Raw genomic sequence first — 17,547 nt, 5'->3', positions numbered from 1 at the left:
GTGAATGTCATGAGAGTTGCTCTGCATCACACCCTGCAATTAACTTGTTGTTGAATGCAACTAGTTGCAACAAGCAGAGACTGTTTGAACCTGTTTACATGCTGGCTACATGAGGAGAGAGTCATTATGTTCCATTTAAGTATAAATATGGGCACTTTTTGATTTGTATGCAAGTGGGCTTGTGGAGGACCTTATGGAGAAATTAATTTAAACCTGACTTGGCAGTTTTTCAAAAGTGCGTGACACTGGGGTGAGTGAAATGAGAGGGATCACACCACAGCAGCTTCCACACAGAGCAGATTCCTATAGGGATTTAAATGTACACAGACTGTGTCCAGGCAGTAAATTACAAAGCTAGGTAGCTTCAGGGAGTAGTTTGTTCCTTCAGGACAAACACTTAGTAGTCACCTAAGCTTTGCTTAATCACAACCACCAGTGTCCTGCTTTGAAAAGTGAGATTAAAGACCAGCATTAAGAAGCACTCAATACAACGGAAAAGAAAATGAGGGGACAGAGCTATACTTTACCTAATACATTAACATAGGTTGATGCTTGTGTATTGCCCAGAGGAAATGTTACTACTTTGCAGGTGTAGGACCCGACATCTGCAAAGCCAGCCCCTTCAATGGTAATGGTAGCGTCTCGTACAGAGGGGGAAACAAACGAGATGCGTTTGATGTAGTCCGGAGAGAAGGAGGTCCCGAACTCGGGGTTGAACACTGCCAAGGTAATGGTGCCTGAAGGAAGACGCCGTTCCCAGGAGCTCTGTGTGAGGTTGGAGCCCACCTCTATTCTGCAGCCCAGTGTGATGTTCTTCCCCAGCACTGCATTCACTTTCTCAGGAACAATCACCTGGTTACTGCTCACACCTGCTGAGAGAAGAGGATAGAGATGCGATTCCGATAAGCAACAGCAACACGTCATTGTTGCAGCTTTAATGAAATTTAAAAAATGCTTTTCTCATGACACTTCTTTGGATTCAGAGGTTACAGTTGTTTTCTCTGGCGTGTAGCAGTGGACAAACATTGTCTGTGAATCCCAATCTATTTGTCAAACAGTATGTTTCTCCCCGTCCATTAACAGACATTATCTTTTTCAGACATGTTTTTCATGGGGGTAAAAAAAAAAAAGAGGGTTACTCTGAGTGCTCTGCTTTCCCTCTTAATAAGCAACACACGTTCACCACGGGACACTCAGACTGTCGGATAGGGAAAAAAACATCACTGGAAGGAGATGAAACAAAACAAGCAATGTTATGGTTGTTTGTCCTGTTTTTATAACGCTCTTCATTTGACTTGAAGCCCACCGCACTGTAAACTTGGTTTTGAATATGAATGGATATTTGAATGCTGTAATTACTAATAGCAAGTCAAGACTAGATGACCATGCGACAACAAATGCTTGAGTTGTGGTTACAGCAAAAAATAAAAATACAATACAAATTGTAACACGCACACAACACAAATCAACACTGAAGAGTATATTTCTGTGTTTAAACTGTATGGACAATAATCTGCATGTCATAGTTGATAGACTGGTTGTGGCAAAAAAAAAAAAATTCTCAATGGGAATGAATGCAGTATCTTGCAAACCTAACCTGAAATAAATCCTAAATTACAGGTCATGTCTACAGCCCTGAATGGGAATAAATCTACCCTTATTTTTTTTTGGTGCGCATAATTACACAAATGATTCATTGATAGAATTATGTGCGCTTTAACATTTTTAAGAGGCTATACCAATTCAAAAGTGAATTGTAGATTAATCTACAACAGACCTTGGGAAAATACTTGTTTTATAGATAAAATGTAAAAAGTTGATTTCATTCAAACAGTACGCCTCGGTAGTATAGACAAAGTTGTGCGGAGTAAGCTATATTTGGGAGCCATAAATTTCCACTTTGTACGTAGTCTCGGATGTGTATGGAGTAAAGCTTATAAAAGCGGTTCACTGGCTGGTATTTTGAGTCTTTGGCTTGAATTTGAGTGGTAAGCCACAGTAATGCTATCTTGGCTTGTGAGGAATATAGCCAAAGGAGGCTTACGTCCCCTGTAATTTCAGTGCACACACACACGCACACGCACACACACGCAGACACACACAGCCCAGTCCTAAATGTATGTTGCATTGTGTTGTGAAGGGTCATGCTGTGCTATAATACTTGGGCTTTCCCGTTTGTTTTCCTCTGCTGACCCACATTTTCAAAATATTGAAATATGAATATAATTGGATTTCTTGCCATACTGTGGAAACTAATCTTATCTAGCACAGTTCTCCACTGTATTTAGGCTTTTAACCTATTAAACTAAATAAGTTAACTATTATTTTTTTTTATTTGTCATTTACTAATTTAAAAACTTGGATTATTTCTCTAAGATAATTTAGGGATACAGTTACATCTTTTTCCCAGCTATGATTCATGATCTGGTCTAAAAAGAAAAGTATCCCACCCTGCTATAATGTGCTAAGCAGTGCATGTGTTGCCCTGTGTTTGCATTGCATCTGCCAGAGTCCTCTGCTGTGGGGGAGAATCAGGGTCAGAGCCATGTGGGTTTTGCATTCTGCACTCAGTCATTTGAGATGACACAACAGCTGTTTGTTGTCACCTCACTGGTGAAACTCTTCTTCTTAAACAACTAATACCATTAAAAAAGCCTGTCAGTGAGAGAAATATGTGTAAATACATATGTTAACTGGAACAAGACTATGAATGTCATGCTGATAAGAATCCTCCTGCCGCACTGGTTGTCTGAGTGGTTCACTAACATGCTTGGCATGCATGACAGTGTGTTTATGCATGCAGACACGTGTCTCGGACTAGGCTTCTCCCTGACATGCTCTACATATCGCAGCTACCTGACACTACACTCCAACTGCTACCGTACATAGTTTGTCCACCTCCGTGTGTCACTTTTCAGAACTCAAAGCATACAAAGAAACAAGACTCCTTCTATGCTATGTTCTGTTTGTTTTACTGTAAGCATTTGGGAGTATGTAGGAAAGGAGGGAGTGAAAGGGTGGGGAAGTGTTTTAAGAGGACTCCACCCTTACTATTATGGGAGGAGAGACAGATGGCCTCTGCATGAGATACCTACAGTCAGGAGGAGAGTGGGGAAACTTGGCACTGCTAGTCTGAGGCAGTGACGAACACAGCCAGAGCTCGCAAACTCGCAAGCTCCTTGAAATATTATCTAAAATACTGCATGCATATGTAATGTAAGCAGTGCGTTAAACAGAGCCGTCATATGGTTTCTTCAAGGAAATAGGCATACAGAGGCACAGCTAAGGACTGTCACTGGTTTAATTACTGGTTAGCCATCCTATCTAGTAAACAAATAAGGTTCCACATTTTAATGGGCTAAACACGAAAAACTATATTTTGGTAGACTTTGTGCTGTGTCGCTGTTTTGATCATTTGCAATGTAATTACTCTACTCGCAGTGCGACACCAGAGAACAGGAAGAAACTGGGCCTGCAAAACGCAATTTGTCCAGAGAGAAATAGGCTGCACTTTTGCCCCCTTTTTCCTTGAGAAACCCGAGGAAAGAATGAACTCATGGGAAGGATATGCCTTCCCTTTGAAGAAATGCTTCATATTTGTTTCTTTCCCTCCTGACATCACTAATTGCGACAAGCTGCTCGAAAGACGCATTGGTAAATCAAAACCTTCCTCTTTGCCTGGCAACCGGCTCAAACATTCCATGTCGGCCACTTGATGAGCCAAGATCCCCACCTACCCAGACCTGACCGAGCTTCGGCCCCGACTTCCCCAAAGGAGGAGGCTATCTCCTGGCTTGAGCTTCTCGCAATGAAGCCTGCACTGCATGTCAGAACCGTGAGAGAGAGGAGGGAGCCAAGGCCAGAAACATTCACATGCAGCAACAAAATAGACAATGTGTAATGTTCATGTCGACAAACTCTGTGCAGATTATCATGTCAAACAGCACTCATGAGGGACTGATCTGAAGACCTCATATGATAAGAATGCAGACATGAAATCTGTGCAGTAGGGAGTGTGGTTTAGGACTAAAGCAAGAGGAAACTCTGAGTGCTCAGCATTCAGAAATGAATACAGTGAGGCGAGGAGGAATAAAGACACAAAGCAAGAAATAGGGCAGTTATTGGGAGGAAGTACAGGAGTGAGATCGACAGCAGTAAAGAACTGAACAGCGTGAACTATGTTCGAACATAAAAATGCTGCCAGGCTAGGTCAATCATTTCTACAAGCTGACATTCGTAGATGACAGTTTGATAGAGTGGTTCACACCACCAAGTCAAAACTACTGCTAAAAACACACGTATAGTACGCACTACAAAGCCAGGATGGTTGATTTGTGTCGACATTACAACGTCTGCAGAATCCCGAGTTCCCTGACGTCAGCATTGGTTGCCTATTTGGATCACATGGTTTCATTTAAAGGATAATTCCTTTTCCATTTTAAATTTCATCTTTGACCACCATATTTATCATCTATGATAAACATTGTTTAGTTCTCACTCAAGTCGCAGTGTTTCTGTTCTACAGTTTTACTTCCTAATATAATAAAATGTCATGAAGTTGCAATTACAAGACTGTTGATTTAAATTCAGTGACATGGACAGCACTGCATAATCGCCAGCTCGCTCTCAACTTTAAGGATGACTTGCGAAGTCATCACCGAATAAACGGCGTATATTTCCTCCTCAGCCAGAGTGACAAACAGGGAAGAGCATGAGAGAACCTCACCAGATAACAAGGCAGATTTAACTAGCTAATGTTAAGCTACATACATTTTTACAGCTTGAATAAGCATTCGCAATGTATTCTCTTTTGACGTTCATGACCAACTAATTATTATTAATAATAATAATACATATTGAAATAATGTTTCATTCAATGTTAGCTAGTTAACATTAATGTTGTTTTGTGTACTACGCACGCTCGCACCACCCAAGTACAACAAAACACGTTCCGCCCACGTCAGAAAGAAATCCGAGAGGAAACACAGCAACTACAGAATTTTTGAAACACTGCAATGGGGCAAAAAGCACGAGTTTTCAGAATATCAGAAAAAGGGAGCTCTAACGCAGTTGTCTTGTGGCTGGCTGTTAATTTAGAAAGCGCATTATTCAATATGCAGTTTTCTATCATGTTCATTTAACTATGGGAAGCCATAATTGTCATTAATATTAAATTATTTGCACAGCCTTATGTTACGGCATGTAAACAAACACATAAATATCATCTGTGCACTCAAGATCAGACTGGAGACTTAAAATATGGGTAACTTGTACCTGCAATCTTCCGACAAACCGAGAACATGTTTGTATTGTGAGATTTACTGGAAATTATGTAAACTATAGCCACCGGCAAGCAGGATATTTTCAGCTCCCTGGGAATCAACCTCCAGCCAGCTACCAGGAGGTATCATATCACACCTCATTTCAACTTCACGAATCAGTCATTCCTCATTCAGTGAATGAATAGAAACAACACTTGACAAAATTCAACTCAAAAGAGTGCACTGCGCAGAAACAGTGTCAGTAGCATATTGCGTGAATATTTATATTTGAATAATTCGAACCTATTAACTTAAGGACAATATGGCCTTTGTTTTATCTCAAGTTTGACTTATTTATTGTCATTCTACAACTAAGGGTTGCACGACTGCTTGAGGTAAGAAGTTGCTTTTACCTAAATTAGGCTAACCTCGTATGATCATCCCTGTTGAATTACTTTTTAGTTTGGCTTTGGTTTGGCTGGCCCTGTCATCCCTCCAAGAGGTTAGCAAGCAACCTACAATGTACCAGACCTAGACTAGTCCTCACTCTCTTCCCTGCTTTGATGATTTGTGAGTAGGAGGTGAACAGAGGCTGAAGGTCAGTGTTTCATTACTGTTTAATGAGTGCAGTAATTCATGCTCATTGGAAGCACTAACGTCCCTTAGTCTAGTATCGGCCAATGGCAACACTAGCAACATTAGCTGACTATTAAACATCTACCGGATTCTCGAGGCCACATTTGAAAAATGTTCATTGATAAGCATTTGAAAACTGCATTGGCAAACTAGCAAACCAATCTATGACTATAACTATTAAATATAGACACAATGAAAAAAATATTCAATAATGTCTCAATGGGCTAATGTCCTCAACAGCAACTTTTCCAAACCAATCCAAAAATAAAAACAATTGAACCATTCCTTGAGTTCAGTCATAGCTAGGACATTTGTGGAAAAGGAAAAGAAAATTGTAACAGTTGGGACTTTGCTTTAGCACTTGAGAATTTAATCAATAAATCGTCTACTAGGGGCTGCGTTTTCTAAGAGTCATCTCTGCCTTCAAACACTGAAACTCAAAGAAGTCAATAGGCAGTGTGGAGCCATTTGTTTGCTATTGTTACTCTCTAAAGAGGCGACCAGGGAAAAGCAGACAATGCCTATATGCCTAACGCAGCCCCCCCAGACCAATGCTTTACTTTCGTGAGGCCTATAACTCTGTCTCAATCAGTTAGAGACGGGATAGGCGGGATAGGCCAAGTGGTGTATGGCTTGTTTTATAGCTTGTCTTTATCGTAAGAAATATTTGTGCAGTGTGAAGAAACCATTAGTCCTTACACCAGCTCTAATCTACCCCCTTCCTTCCTAGTATTGTATCCTGTGAGGGTGTGAGGCTCTTTCAGCAGGTTAATTCATGATGGAGACAAACACAGGCTGACAGGCCTTTACAAAAGAGGGGGGGGGGGGGGGGGGGGGTGAGGGCTTACTCTTTCACATGTCACCGTCTTCTTCAATCTTTTTCTCATTACTCCCCCATAGCAAAGTAGACTTCTGTACTCTTCTCATCCAGGTCACATTTTATTAAAGATCCATGCTTAAAAGCAAAAGATCAATAGTGTTGACATACAGAGTGTCGGGATAGGTTACAACCTCTCATCAGAGTACAGCAATGCTGTAGAACTTGTGAAGGACAATGTCTGCCACTGTGTACCAAGGCAACACAAACACTCCTACACCACAACGTCCTGGTTTATTGTGTGGGATTTTTTTATTGTTTGTTGTGGGGGTTTGAGGGAGGCAATTTCAGCATGTGAACACGGTACAATCTACTAAGAGATGGGCAATGTTATATTTTCCATGCAAGCAGATAATGTTGGACAAAATTGTACATTTTGTCCAACCTTTTCACAAACAAGTCACACATACTCAAAGTAATGAAGGGCATTGTTCAAGCTGCTCTGTGAAGTAACTTAAATGTCTGCCTTTTCTTTTTAAGGGAAGAAGCTTCAATGAGTCTCTCTCAATTAGAGCTTAAATGTGTGACATCCCTGACACTTTAATGCTAATAGAGACTGCACCGCACTCACCATTGCACCACAGTAGTGTTGAAAATGGCACTGGGGTAGAAATGTTTGTCAGGGTCTGCTTGCTCATGAAGTACAGCCTTACTGCTCCTGTCTTCTTTTAGATAGCCGAGTGTTCTCAAAAAAATACTTTCTCGTCTCAGAAGCTCACAGCCATGAATGAATGTTTAGGATTTTTACTACATAAAACAATTAGGCAGACATCCCATCCCGCATTGACAACTGAAACCTTTATACATTCAGAACAAGTGCTGGTTTATGGTTGGCCTGGTATCTGTTTAATTGATTTTAGTAAATTATTCACAGCATCTGCTAAAATCTACCATCAAGCCAAACAAAAGACAAGCATAGACAAGCTACCAATTGTACTTCAAGGTCCAACTCTCCACATTAGCCTGTGTGATAATTAAAAAAACTGTATGTTGACATCAAATATTCAAAACTCGCATTTGCTCAACTTTGGTGTCACTGCAGTTACATCACTGGGCTCCCATTCCCTCTTTAAAAGATATTGCCAACGTGTCCCACAAAAGTCTTCTTAACGTATTTATATAACGCGTTAGGGCTGGGCATGTTAACGCGTTATAAATACGTTAACGCCGACAATGATTTTTTTCATGGGTTAACGGCATTATTTTTTTTGCATTGGGAGGGGCTTAACACTGCTGCACACATTGACGAGAACATGGAGAAAGGTACTTTTAAATTTCAATTTTTTCATATACAACGTGCACCAACTGTTGCTCTCACTGAAGACGACTGGACATCTCTGGGTACCACAGTTATCTCAGAGTCACAGTTCATTATATTGATGAACTGGGAGCTGCATTCACGTGCTTTGACTTTCATGGCAACAGAAGACAGACATGTTTCAGAAACGTGGACGGAACATTGTATTCATGTTGCACAGCAGTGGACCGTTTATAATAAAGTCAAAACACTTAGTGGTGACAGAAATATAATTAAAGTGTGTTTGGCAAAGTTCTGAACAAATGCAGAAAAGTTCTGGGCCACTTAAACTCACTGTTCAATCTATATTTATCTTTCTTTGACTGAGATTCTCTAAAAAGAAATCAACAGGCTGTACAGACTAAAGGTCCCTGCACAGTAAATTCCAGCTGTGTACTTTCTTTAGTGCTAGACCACTTAACGTCACTCTACAGGGACCATAACTACTGAACAGAGACTGTAATGCTGTTATCTGATAAAAGACAAATGTTTCTTCTGGTACCTGTACTTGCAATACGCTAGTTTTTAATTCATTATAGAATGTTGCGTATTATATGCGATTAATCGCTGTTAATCACAGAAAAATCATGCGATTAAATTTGTTTATCTTTGCCCAGCACTAATAAATAAATAAATATATATATATATATATATATATATATATATATATATATTTATTTATTTATATATATAAAAAAGGAATAATAAAACCAGGCTCAATTTCCATTCATTAAGACAGAAATAGATCATGCCCTTGTTGAGTGGAGCTTTGCTGAGAATAGAGAATGGGTTCTGTACTAATCACAGACTCCACTGCCCTTCACTGGGTCTAAATGGGCTACTGTACTTTCATTAGGCTGACCTAACATAATGGAAAAATAGTTTCCCATATGCCACAGAGTGCCCAGAGGGAATGAGACTGCTTTTCTTAAAAATTATTCCCATCATTGTCCAATTTTAGATTTATGGCGTGATGCCCGTTTCTGTCAACAACCTTTTCGTTGATGACGTCAGTGATTGTCACATGCAAGCTGCAAACACTGGGCTAATATTATCATGGAATGTTAATAGATGTGTATGTATTGGTGTTACGGAGATAGAGCTAAGAGGAATACTGGTAGGCGGTGAACAATACAGACTAAAAGCAATCAACTTCAAGTAAAAAATGGGTCAATTGAACATATACAGGCTTTTTAATGAGACAAGAAAAATGGTCAGGCTTTGTTTTGAGTGCTAGATCTGCCAAGCATCCATCTCATAATAATCCATTTAATTTATATAGCGCTTCTTAAAAGATACTCAAAAACACTTTACATGTTACATTATACACCGTAGACACAGCTACAGGGAGCAATGCATGGTTAAGTGTCTTGCTCAAGGACACATCGACTAGGGCGGGGATTGAACTGCCAACCCCCTGATTGAAAGACGGATATGCTAACCACTGACCCACAGTCACCCCCACAATTGAACATATACAGGCTTTTTAATTGATACAAGAAACATGGTCAGGCTTTGTTTTGAGTGCTAGATCTGCCAAGCATCCATCTCATATTATTTGTCTTCTGATGGGGCCTGGAAATTGGGATTATTTGCAATGTTTAATACATAATTGTATCTGCCAATTCATTGAAATGCAACAGGAAAGAGGAAGCACATCAAATCATTATTTGTTAGCATCTGTTATTTAATTGTTCAACTAATATGTTGCTCAAATTGCAAATTTGCATGGATATGAGCCGTTAAAAAACCCTATAAAGCACATGTTTTGTTATAACATGAAGGTGAGCTGTTGAACTCAAACAGGTTTTTTATATATATATATATATATATATATATATATATATATATATATATATATTTTGGTGCCAATGTAGCTACCGCATCTACATAGTTTCTAGAAATGAGCAAATGTATAATAGCCTGTAGAAATGGATTGAAAGAGGAAAGTGTTTTGAACTTTCTTGAGCAATAAGCATCAATGCATGTCAGAAAACCCCACTCCACAACAAGGGAGGAAGTAAAGCAGCCCAACTCAAATCTGCCTCTGTACTGTGTGGACCCGATGGTCAATAAAAACAGTAAGTAGTTTGGTCAGTGTGGCATTTCACCAGCATTATCCTTGTCAGACGCAGTTAATTTTCCCGGCACACCCACTTTTCCCGGCAGCTCCCCACCCTGTTTTTGCAAAAGATTAAAATGTTACTCTTGATTTGTACTTACCACCCACTTTGAACGGTGAGAAAAAGGAGATGCATGTGCCTGGGTCACTTGGGATAAAACAAGTCCCAGCTGACTACAGCGAATTTATAGTGACCTCACAGAAAAACTGAAATACATGTATCTGACAACATGCTGCTGTGATGATTTTATTCCCCTACATCCTGTACAACTTTGTCTGGACTTCAATCAAAGGGGAATATTGTCAACACCCCTCTTTGCAATTTACTACACACCTCCCTCGCACACCGTTAAGTCCACAGCGAATCAAGAAGTCAGTAAGACAAAATCCAAGAGTATTTTTTCTGGTATTCGGGTTAGATGTCTGGTCTGACATAGTGTTACCATAATATAAAGCACACTTAGATATAAGAGACAAATATGGCGAGTAGTTGATCTGTGGGGATCCTGTTCAAGCCATTACTGCATTATAGGACCAGGGCTGCTCAGCAAGCCAAAACAGGGAGCTCTGGAACAGGGGACATGCCTTTCTTTCCCTTGGTTTCGGTGTCTGATGTTATCTCACGCACACAGAGCAGAGGGTGGGTGCTGAAACCGAGAAACCTTGGACTCAGGTTCCGACAATTAGTCAAAACTATGCACAATCGTCCGACTAATTTTGTCTGCTTCAAATGATGCGAGTGTCCCCAACTGAAATGCAGGGAATTTAAAACTGAACCCTGAGTACTACAAGAACGAGTTTCGGACCGTCACTCATCAGCAACTCCATTTATAGTCAATAATGCAATGTGTGCAGTGAACGGTTCCTGCTCACTCCTGATTTGGGGCCGGGGATTCTGGGATAAAAGAAAAGTCCAATACTTTGTGTTATAGATTATACATGTTGTAGTTGTAAATAATAATATTTAAAAACTGGATTGACTTTGCTGAAATTGTTCAGATATCTTAAGCAACATTCATTTTTTCCCCATTCTTAACACAATCGGTGCTAGAGACCTAAGAACTAGGATGTAGCACTGAGGGACCTAAGCTGCAGCAATGCTGAAAACACAAGTGGTATTTAGAAATTCCAAAAAGGTGTGATTTTCAATGCCCTCAAAAATACAGACCCTTCTCTTTCAATTAAAAGTGAAATGTGTAAGATCCAACTACATACTCCAAAGAAATAAGGGAAAGTGTTTCCCGTCTACTACTGGTTCCATATAACCTAATTTTTTATCAGTTATCAACAACAACAAAAAAGGTAAAGGCAAGAACACAAGACAATTTGCCAAACTGCTGAAACAATAACACAGCTATCTTACAATCTTCTCTTGCTGAGTCAGCCTATATTTTACTGCACCGCTAACCAGAGGCTATACAGTTCACGTATACATTTTGATAGTTTTTTTATTGGATTAAATAAAAAATGGCATAAACGAGAATACAGCGATTTTCTAATGTGTTGGTAAACACCACGACAACAAGTTTAATGTGGTCCTCCAACAAGAACTGGTGGAGGAGGGGCGCTTATTTTCCAACGTATTGAACCAGATGGATTTATCACTTGTCATATACCGTATAGCTCGGTGAAATGTCAGGATATAAAAAGGGCACAGAAAACAATACAGTACTATACTTTACAGCCTAAGCCTCCAAGAGATTCTTTCTATTAGCTACAGTATAAAATATGTCACCAATCCTTGGGTACAAGCAAATAAGGCAGCACTATGGAAAGCTTACTTGCTACAGTCAGCACCTCCCACTATTTGACTGGTGGGTGTTAATAATCTCCCACTTGGGTGGTAAGGGGCGTGTCAGTGTATACAACAGACTGTGTGCGCATCCCAAACATCATAACGACCCAACAGCTGAATGAGTGAAACAAATAAGAGTGAGTGGTGAAAAGCAGCCACACCTGTTTCCCATAACCCTGGTGCTCCCCTCCTGGAGGATTCAACTGCTGACTGTGCACACCCCGCATGTATACCTCTTTAATATGGACTGTGAAGCAACAGTGTATCCGAGTGACCCTAACTTCAGGGGAAAATACTGACTCTTGAAAAACAGCAGGCAGAAAACGGTTTGAAAAGGTTTCCCTGTGTTCATTCACAGTAGGTAATTAACCATGGAAATATCTGGAAGCTATTTTACTGTGTAGTTTCCTATGACTCAGTGATTGAAACAGTCAATTCCTTTCTATCCCAGATGTATGCAGCAGACAAGACATATTAGTGAATACACAGTCAAAAAAATGCACTGTTGTTCTCATGACTGGTAACACCAACTGTTGGCCTGGGAAGGAAGTAGACAAGAAATAATGAAAGTGATTAGACGCAAAACCAGACGGTTGGGTTAAAGGTTTCTATATTCCCATAGAAAGACCATATTCAACAAAGTATTAGTCTGCCTCTCAATGCATTGCAACTGCCATACCATGTCTGTGGCAGCCAGTCCTAAGACCATGCATGCCTACAGAAGATGAAACTCTTTAAGCATGACTTGGCAAAGTAGACCAACTATTGGTCCACTGACTAAATATGCCAACATTTGACTAATGGCTGGTGTTGATTATCCAAACTAGTTATTTTCTATTGGAATTATGTACACAAGAAAAGGCGTTCAAATAAGTTGGAATCATTGGATTCACATCTGTGGTTCGCAGCTGAGGCATTCATTGGATCCTCTCCTTTCATCTTCAATCTCAGCTCTAAAGCAGCAGACTGAGAACTCCTAATCACATTAAATGCATGCAGTGTTTTCTTTTTGAAGGACGGTCATCAGCAGATGAGTGTGCTGCTTTATTGTGGGGAATGGAGGTAGTGTGTGTGGGGTTCAGGGAGCAGGCTGTGGTCACCAGCTTATGTTGACTCCACCCTTTGCTTCCTCTTCCCCGGCAGATGTGACTGACTGTCAGAGTCTTTGTTTGGCAAGTTGCTCCCTGGTGGTCCATCAGTAAATTTAGAGCTGCAACCCCCAGTTTTAGCTTATCCCTGGGCTTGTCTGTAGCCAGGATGAATAAAGAAACATCACTGTGACACAGTAGTCAATTGTTGATAACTTTCAGCACACTGTTTTCACAAGTCCAATTAAAACTGCCTGCATCAACCTGTTTAACCTGAATTACCAGGACCAAATATACTCTTTATTATAATCTGAAGATGGCACCAATTTCCATTCATTCCAATGAAAGAGAACGACTACAACAAGGAATTGAAGGCCAAGTCATGATTTTGTTTATTCTTCCATTGTTTTCCAAAAACTAAAAACACACATAACTGAGCCACACCAGTCACTGTACATGGTGAGATGAACCTAGAGTACCATGATCGTAACAGCATTATTTTGAGTCAATCCCACATGCACAATGCTGTATAAATACTATCTAGCTCTAAATAGGAGGTTATAGTCACCAACAAATGCACTGAACATTCAGCCCCGTTTGAGTTTGCTAAAAACTACAGTGCCCAACTGTTTTGGGTAAACGTCTTTTCTTTTCAATTTAACTAATATTTGTTTGACCCAGGTTTAAAGCTTAACCAATACTCGTCGTAAAAAAAAATGGTATCGAGAGAATCAAGTAAAATTCATAAAAAATGTTCTATTTGTGATAAAACATTGTAATATCCCAGAGAAGCCAGGAAGGTTGACAGGTAACAAGATACATATATAACTAAAATGTAATGTTCAGACTGACAACGACATTAAGTTATCTAACTACCAGACCCGGACAAAATTCCCCAAAAACCTTGACCTGATCTACCCTTTCCCATGTGGTGACAAAGATGGAGCTATTGGATTCATATTTGCAATGACAAAACTATTTTCTTGGCTAACAACTTACTGTCAATTGATAACAACTGAAGCACATTATCTTCAATGAGAAAAAAATCAGCTCAGTCAGTGCACTGCATTTTCAAATCTATTTCGGTTTTGAGTCTGTAATTTAGGTGGCTCCATTACAACATTATTTATTTAGATTATGAATCATGCGGCCCAAAGAGAAGAAACCACAAAACTATGGTCTTCAATTACAGACCTCACTGCCTGTAGCCACGCCTTGAATTAATCCCCTCCTCACAGCCCTGTCTACGCTACAGGGAATCTGCACACTTGTGCTCTGGTAAACACAAAACTGTCGGCCTGGCCACATGGGCTCCACCATATGTTCCAAATACGACACCAAAACTAACCTTAGCTGGCTAGTTTGTCCTCTGTGTTAATAGTCAGCTTGTTTGGCTGTCGAGGTGACTAGTTGAATGGAAAACCTGCACACACACACACACACACACACACGGCATGTCAATTTAGTTCGCAAAAATGCTTTGTTTATCAATTCCCTGTGTTGATTTATGAACCAGTGTGTTGTGGGTACAGACAGAAAAAAGTATAGTATGAAGAGGTCTCAGTAAAAATGTGTGTTGCAATTGTGAGTGTGCACATGGCAGATACAACACTGGTGGCAGCTGCAGAGAAACACATACAGAAGTGTCACCAATAATCCTACCAGGCCAATCAAATAATATGTCCTCGTGTTTTGACCTAAAAGAGGTTATCTTTTAAAAATCTGAAGATGATCCGTACAAAACAGCTACAGCCCCATACTTAGCGGATGCCAATTGGCTGGTCACACCTGGGAGTATGTCACTCATCACAGCATTACGAATGCAGAAAAGCTTTTATATCATTTTAAGAAACTGCTACCAAGGCATATCTAATTTGAAATTACTGCCTTCGCATTCAGGAAGGGAAACAATGGTGCATTCCTGGGCAGTATTTACTTTGGTATCTATCAATATTTGTCTCTTCTTTTGTTTTAGCAGGCCTGCCATCTCTTGTAATCGCAGCCCAGGAGTGGGACACAGCAGAGGTCTCCAGCTGCACTGCCCAGGACGGGAAAGAGACGTGGAGGTGCTGCTGGTCTGGCATGCGGCCCAACTGCAGGTCAATACTCTCAGAGACTCTGCGACTGCAGTGCCTCCCTTAAAAATACGTCTTCATTTCCCCTGCTACCCCTCACCCCTAAAGCGGAGAGGTGTCCCCTGCATCACACAACGGGTGGTGGTACCCCCCCCCCCACCCTCTCCCCTCCATACCCATCTGGATCCAACAACCACTTGGCAAACTTTTCACAAAGGAGCTCATCTTCGCTCACCGTGGGTGACAACGGCACTGCCCAATGCCGTTTCTATTTTAGTCCGACACGAATCAATGCTGCTCCTCAGTTAGTATCCGAGTGGGAGGGAAACCAACCGGCATCCCACCACACAAACACACTCCCCGAGTAATATAAACCATGAAATGATGGGACACACGCTAACGTCGGCTGGAAAATGTGTCTATAATTTCCACAAAATCAGCGCTGCGCCTGAAGTTATCTTATATCCCGAGTGGAGAGGTTTTGGGTGAAAATCTAACTTTAATTGAGTTCGCTTGCGTGTAATTAGCTGTTGCTCCGTGGGTGTGAGTTAACGGAAGCATTGTTAGTAACGTTAACCAAGTTGTATTCGCACGTGAAAGACAAGCGCGGTTCCGCTAGTTAGTTAACGGTGTACGCGGACGCCAGCCGCTAGTTAGCCAACTTACTTTCCTACCGACATGATTTAACAGTTAAACTGTTCACACACACACACACACACACACAATAGTCGTTAGCTTCAACAAAGCTAGCGTGCTCTGAACGGAACACAGCCCAGTTCAACACGACGCTAGCCCGGCTCGACTAACGGGAGCAGCTCCGGTGCAACTTCTTTCACTGGCCTCAGAGGCAGTTATGTCAAAGGAACCGTTAACTCACAGGCGAGTCCGTAAAAGGTGAGGAGTGACGTGACGAGTCGCAGTCTGTTAGATGGCGAAGTCCCCCTGAACGGTGCTCGTTTCTCCATGATTCCTGTGTGTCTGTGCGCTTTGGCACGCTCTGGTCCGTCCTCCTCCTCGCTCGTGCTCTCTCTGGCTACTGGCTCGCGCTCTTTGGGAGCTGCTCTCCATAGCGACTGATGCGCGTGGGTTGTACCACTTCAGCTGGACGACAAACAAAACGCACGCACAGTCTATGTGCGCGCACACATGGACACGCAAACAGCCATTGGACACCTCTGAGATGAAATGACAATATAGAAGTTGTTATGTTAACTTGTTAAATTATTCAAGTAAAAAAAAAATAAAATAAAAATATATATATATATATAGTTAATTTTACTTGAATAATCTACACTGCAGTATATAAAGTAATGCATCCAACATTATAATACATTATTTAATACATGAGATTCTGAAATTCTGCGTGATGAGTATTTTTACTTTTAGTACTTTAGGAAGGCCTATGCATTAATGAAAACACTTTTCTACTTTACTTTTACTACCTTATTTCTAAAAATGTTAAATATCTTAGTAGACTACTTCTTCCACCACTGTGTATAAGCAAAAGTAAAAGTATGGCATTGAAAATAACACTTAATTAGATATTGTAATATGACAAAAAATGGATAATACAAGTAGAAAGTTGCATAACATGGACATATTTAAGTAAAGTATACATAAATGTACTTAGCTACAGTAGGGCAATAGTAGCTGGGCGATTTGCTCCTATTCTCATGTCAAAGACTTATTAACATTGCCAACTAGACCATCACTCATGAGGCTTCTTAAAAACATTAAAGGGGACTTAAATTGTCAAAGAGGACCTAGGCTGGATTACCAGCTGGGCAACGACAGCAGCTGCCCTGATCCCCTAAAAACCCAGGGGGCCTGAGGGCTCCAGGTTCTCCACACATGGCATTTAGTTTTAGGTAATTTGATTAATTCAACATTTATTTTGTAATACGGTTTGCAACACGAAAGCACAACACAAACTGCCATGATAAGGGCCCTAAATTGGCACCGACTTTGTAACATATTGTTGGGGCCCTTCCTTGTAAAGGGGAGTTAAACCTAGTTTCACAGACTTTATAATATCAGTTTATATTGCATTTACATTATCCATATTTCTTAAAATAAATATGCCTAATCAAGCAACCAAAAAGGTAATACTAATTTCTAAATAATGCTTACACAGTTTATAGTAAGTGGGAGAAACAGGGTTAGTGGAGGCAGGAGGGGGCCCCGTAGACTCTAGGGGGGCCCCTCCTGCCTCCTAGAGGGTTTATATGACCCTGAATAGAACATAAATGGACAGCTGCATGTACATGGGCATTATATGTATTCTCTCTCTTAAAAATAATTAAACAAAAGTGTAATTTAGTTTGTATCAGTGGGGAATCTCCTTGTTCAGAGGACACACTTGTGAAAACATGCATTCCGAACAGGTAAAAGGTTTA

The 17,547-nt window shown here is 40.5% G+C and overlaps 1 protein-coding gene across 2 annotated transcripts in view; it reads right to left on the bottom strand.

Annotated features, from left to right (window-relative positions):
* Positions 1-16,261, bottom strand: part of nectin3a (nectin cell adhesion molecule 3a) — a 29,468-nt gene extending 13,207 nt beyond the window's left edge. The window contains exons 1-2 of one of the 2 annotated variants that reach the window (XM_034548937.1): positions 16,029-16,261; positions 528-872 (exon numbers count right to left, since the gene is read on the bottom strand). In XM_034548937.1, the coding sequence (XP_034404828.1) occupies positions 528-872; positions 16,029-16,116 (433 nt within the window). In that variant the 5' untranslated portion in view covers positions 16,117-16,261. The remainder of the gene's footprint in view (positions 1-527; positions 873-16,028) is intronic. The other variant, XM_034548938.1, reaches the window with a different exon arrangement.
* Between the last annotated feature and the right edge of the window lie 1,286 nt (positions 16,262-17,547).

Source organism: Cyclopterus lumpus, chromosome 13, assembly GCF_009769545.1.
Source record: "Cyclopterus lumpus isolate fCycLum1 chromosome 13, fCycLum1.pri, whole genome shotgun sequence".
NCBI classification, from domain to species: domain Eukaryota; kingdom Metazoa; phylum Chordata; class Actinopteri; order Perciformes; family Cyclopteridae; genus Cyclopterus; species Cyclopterus lumpus.
This window is presented reverse-complemented; position numbering and strand designations above follow the sequence as displayed.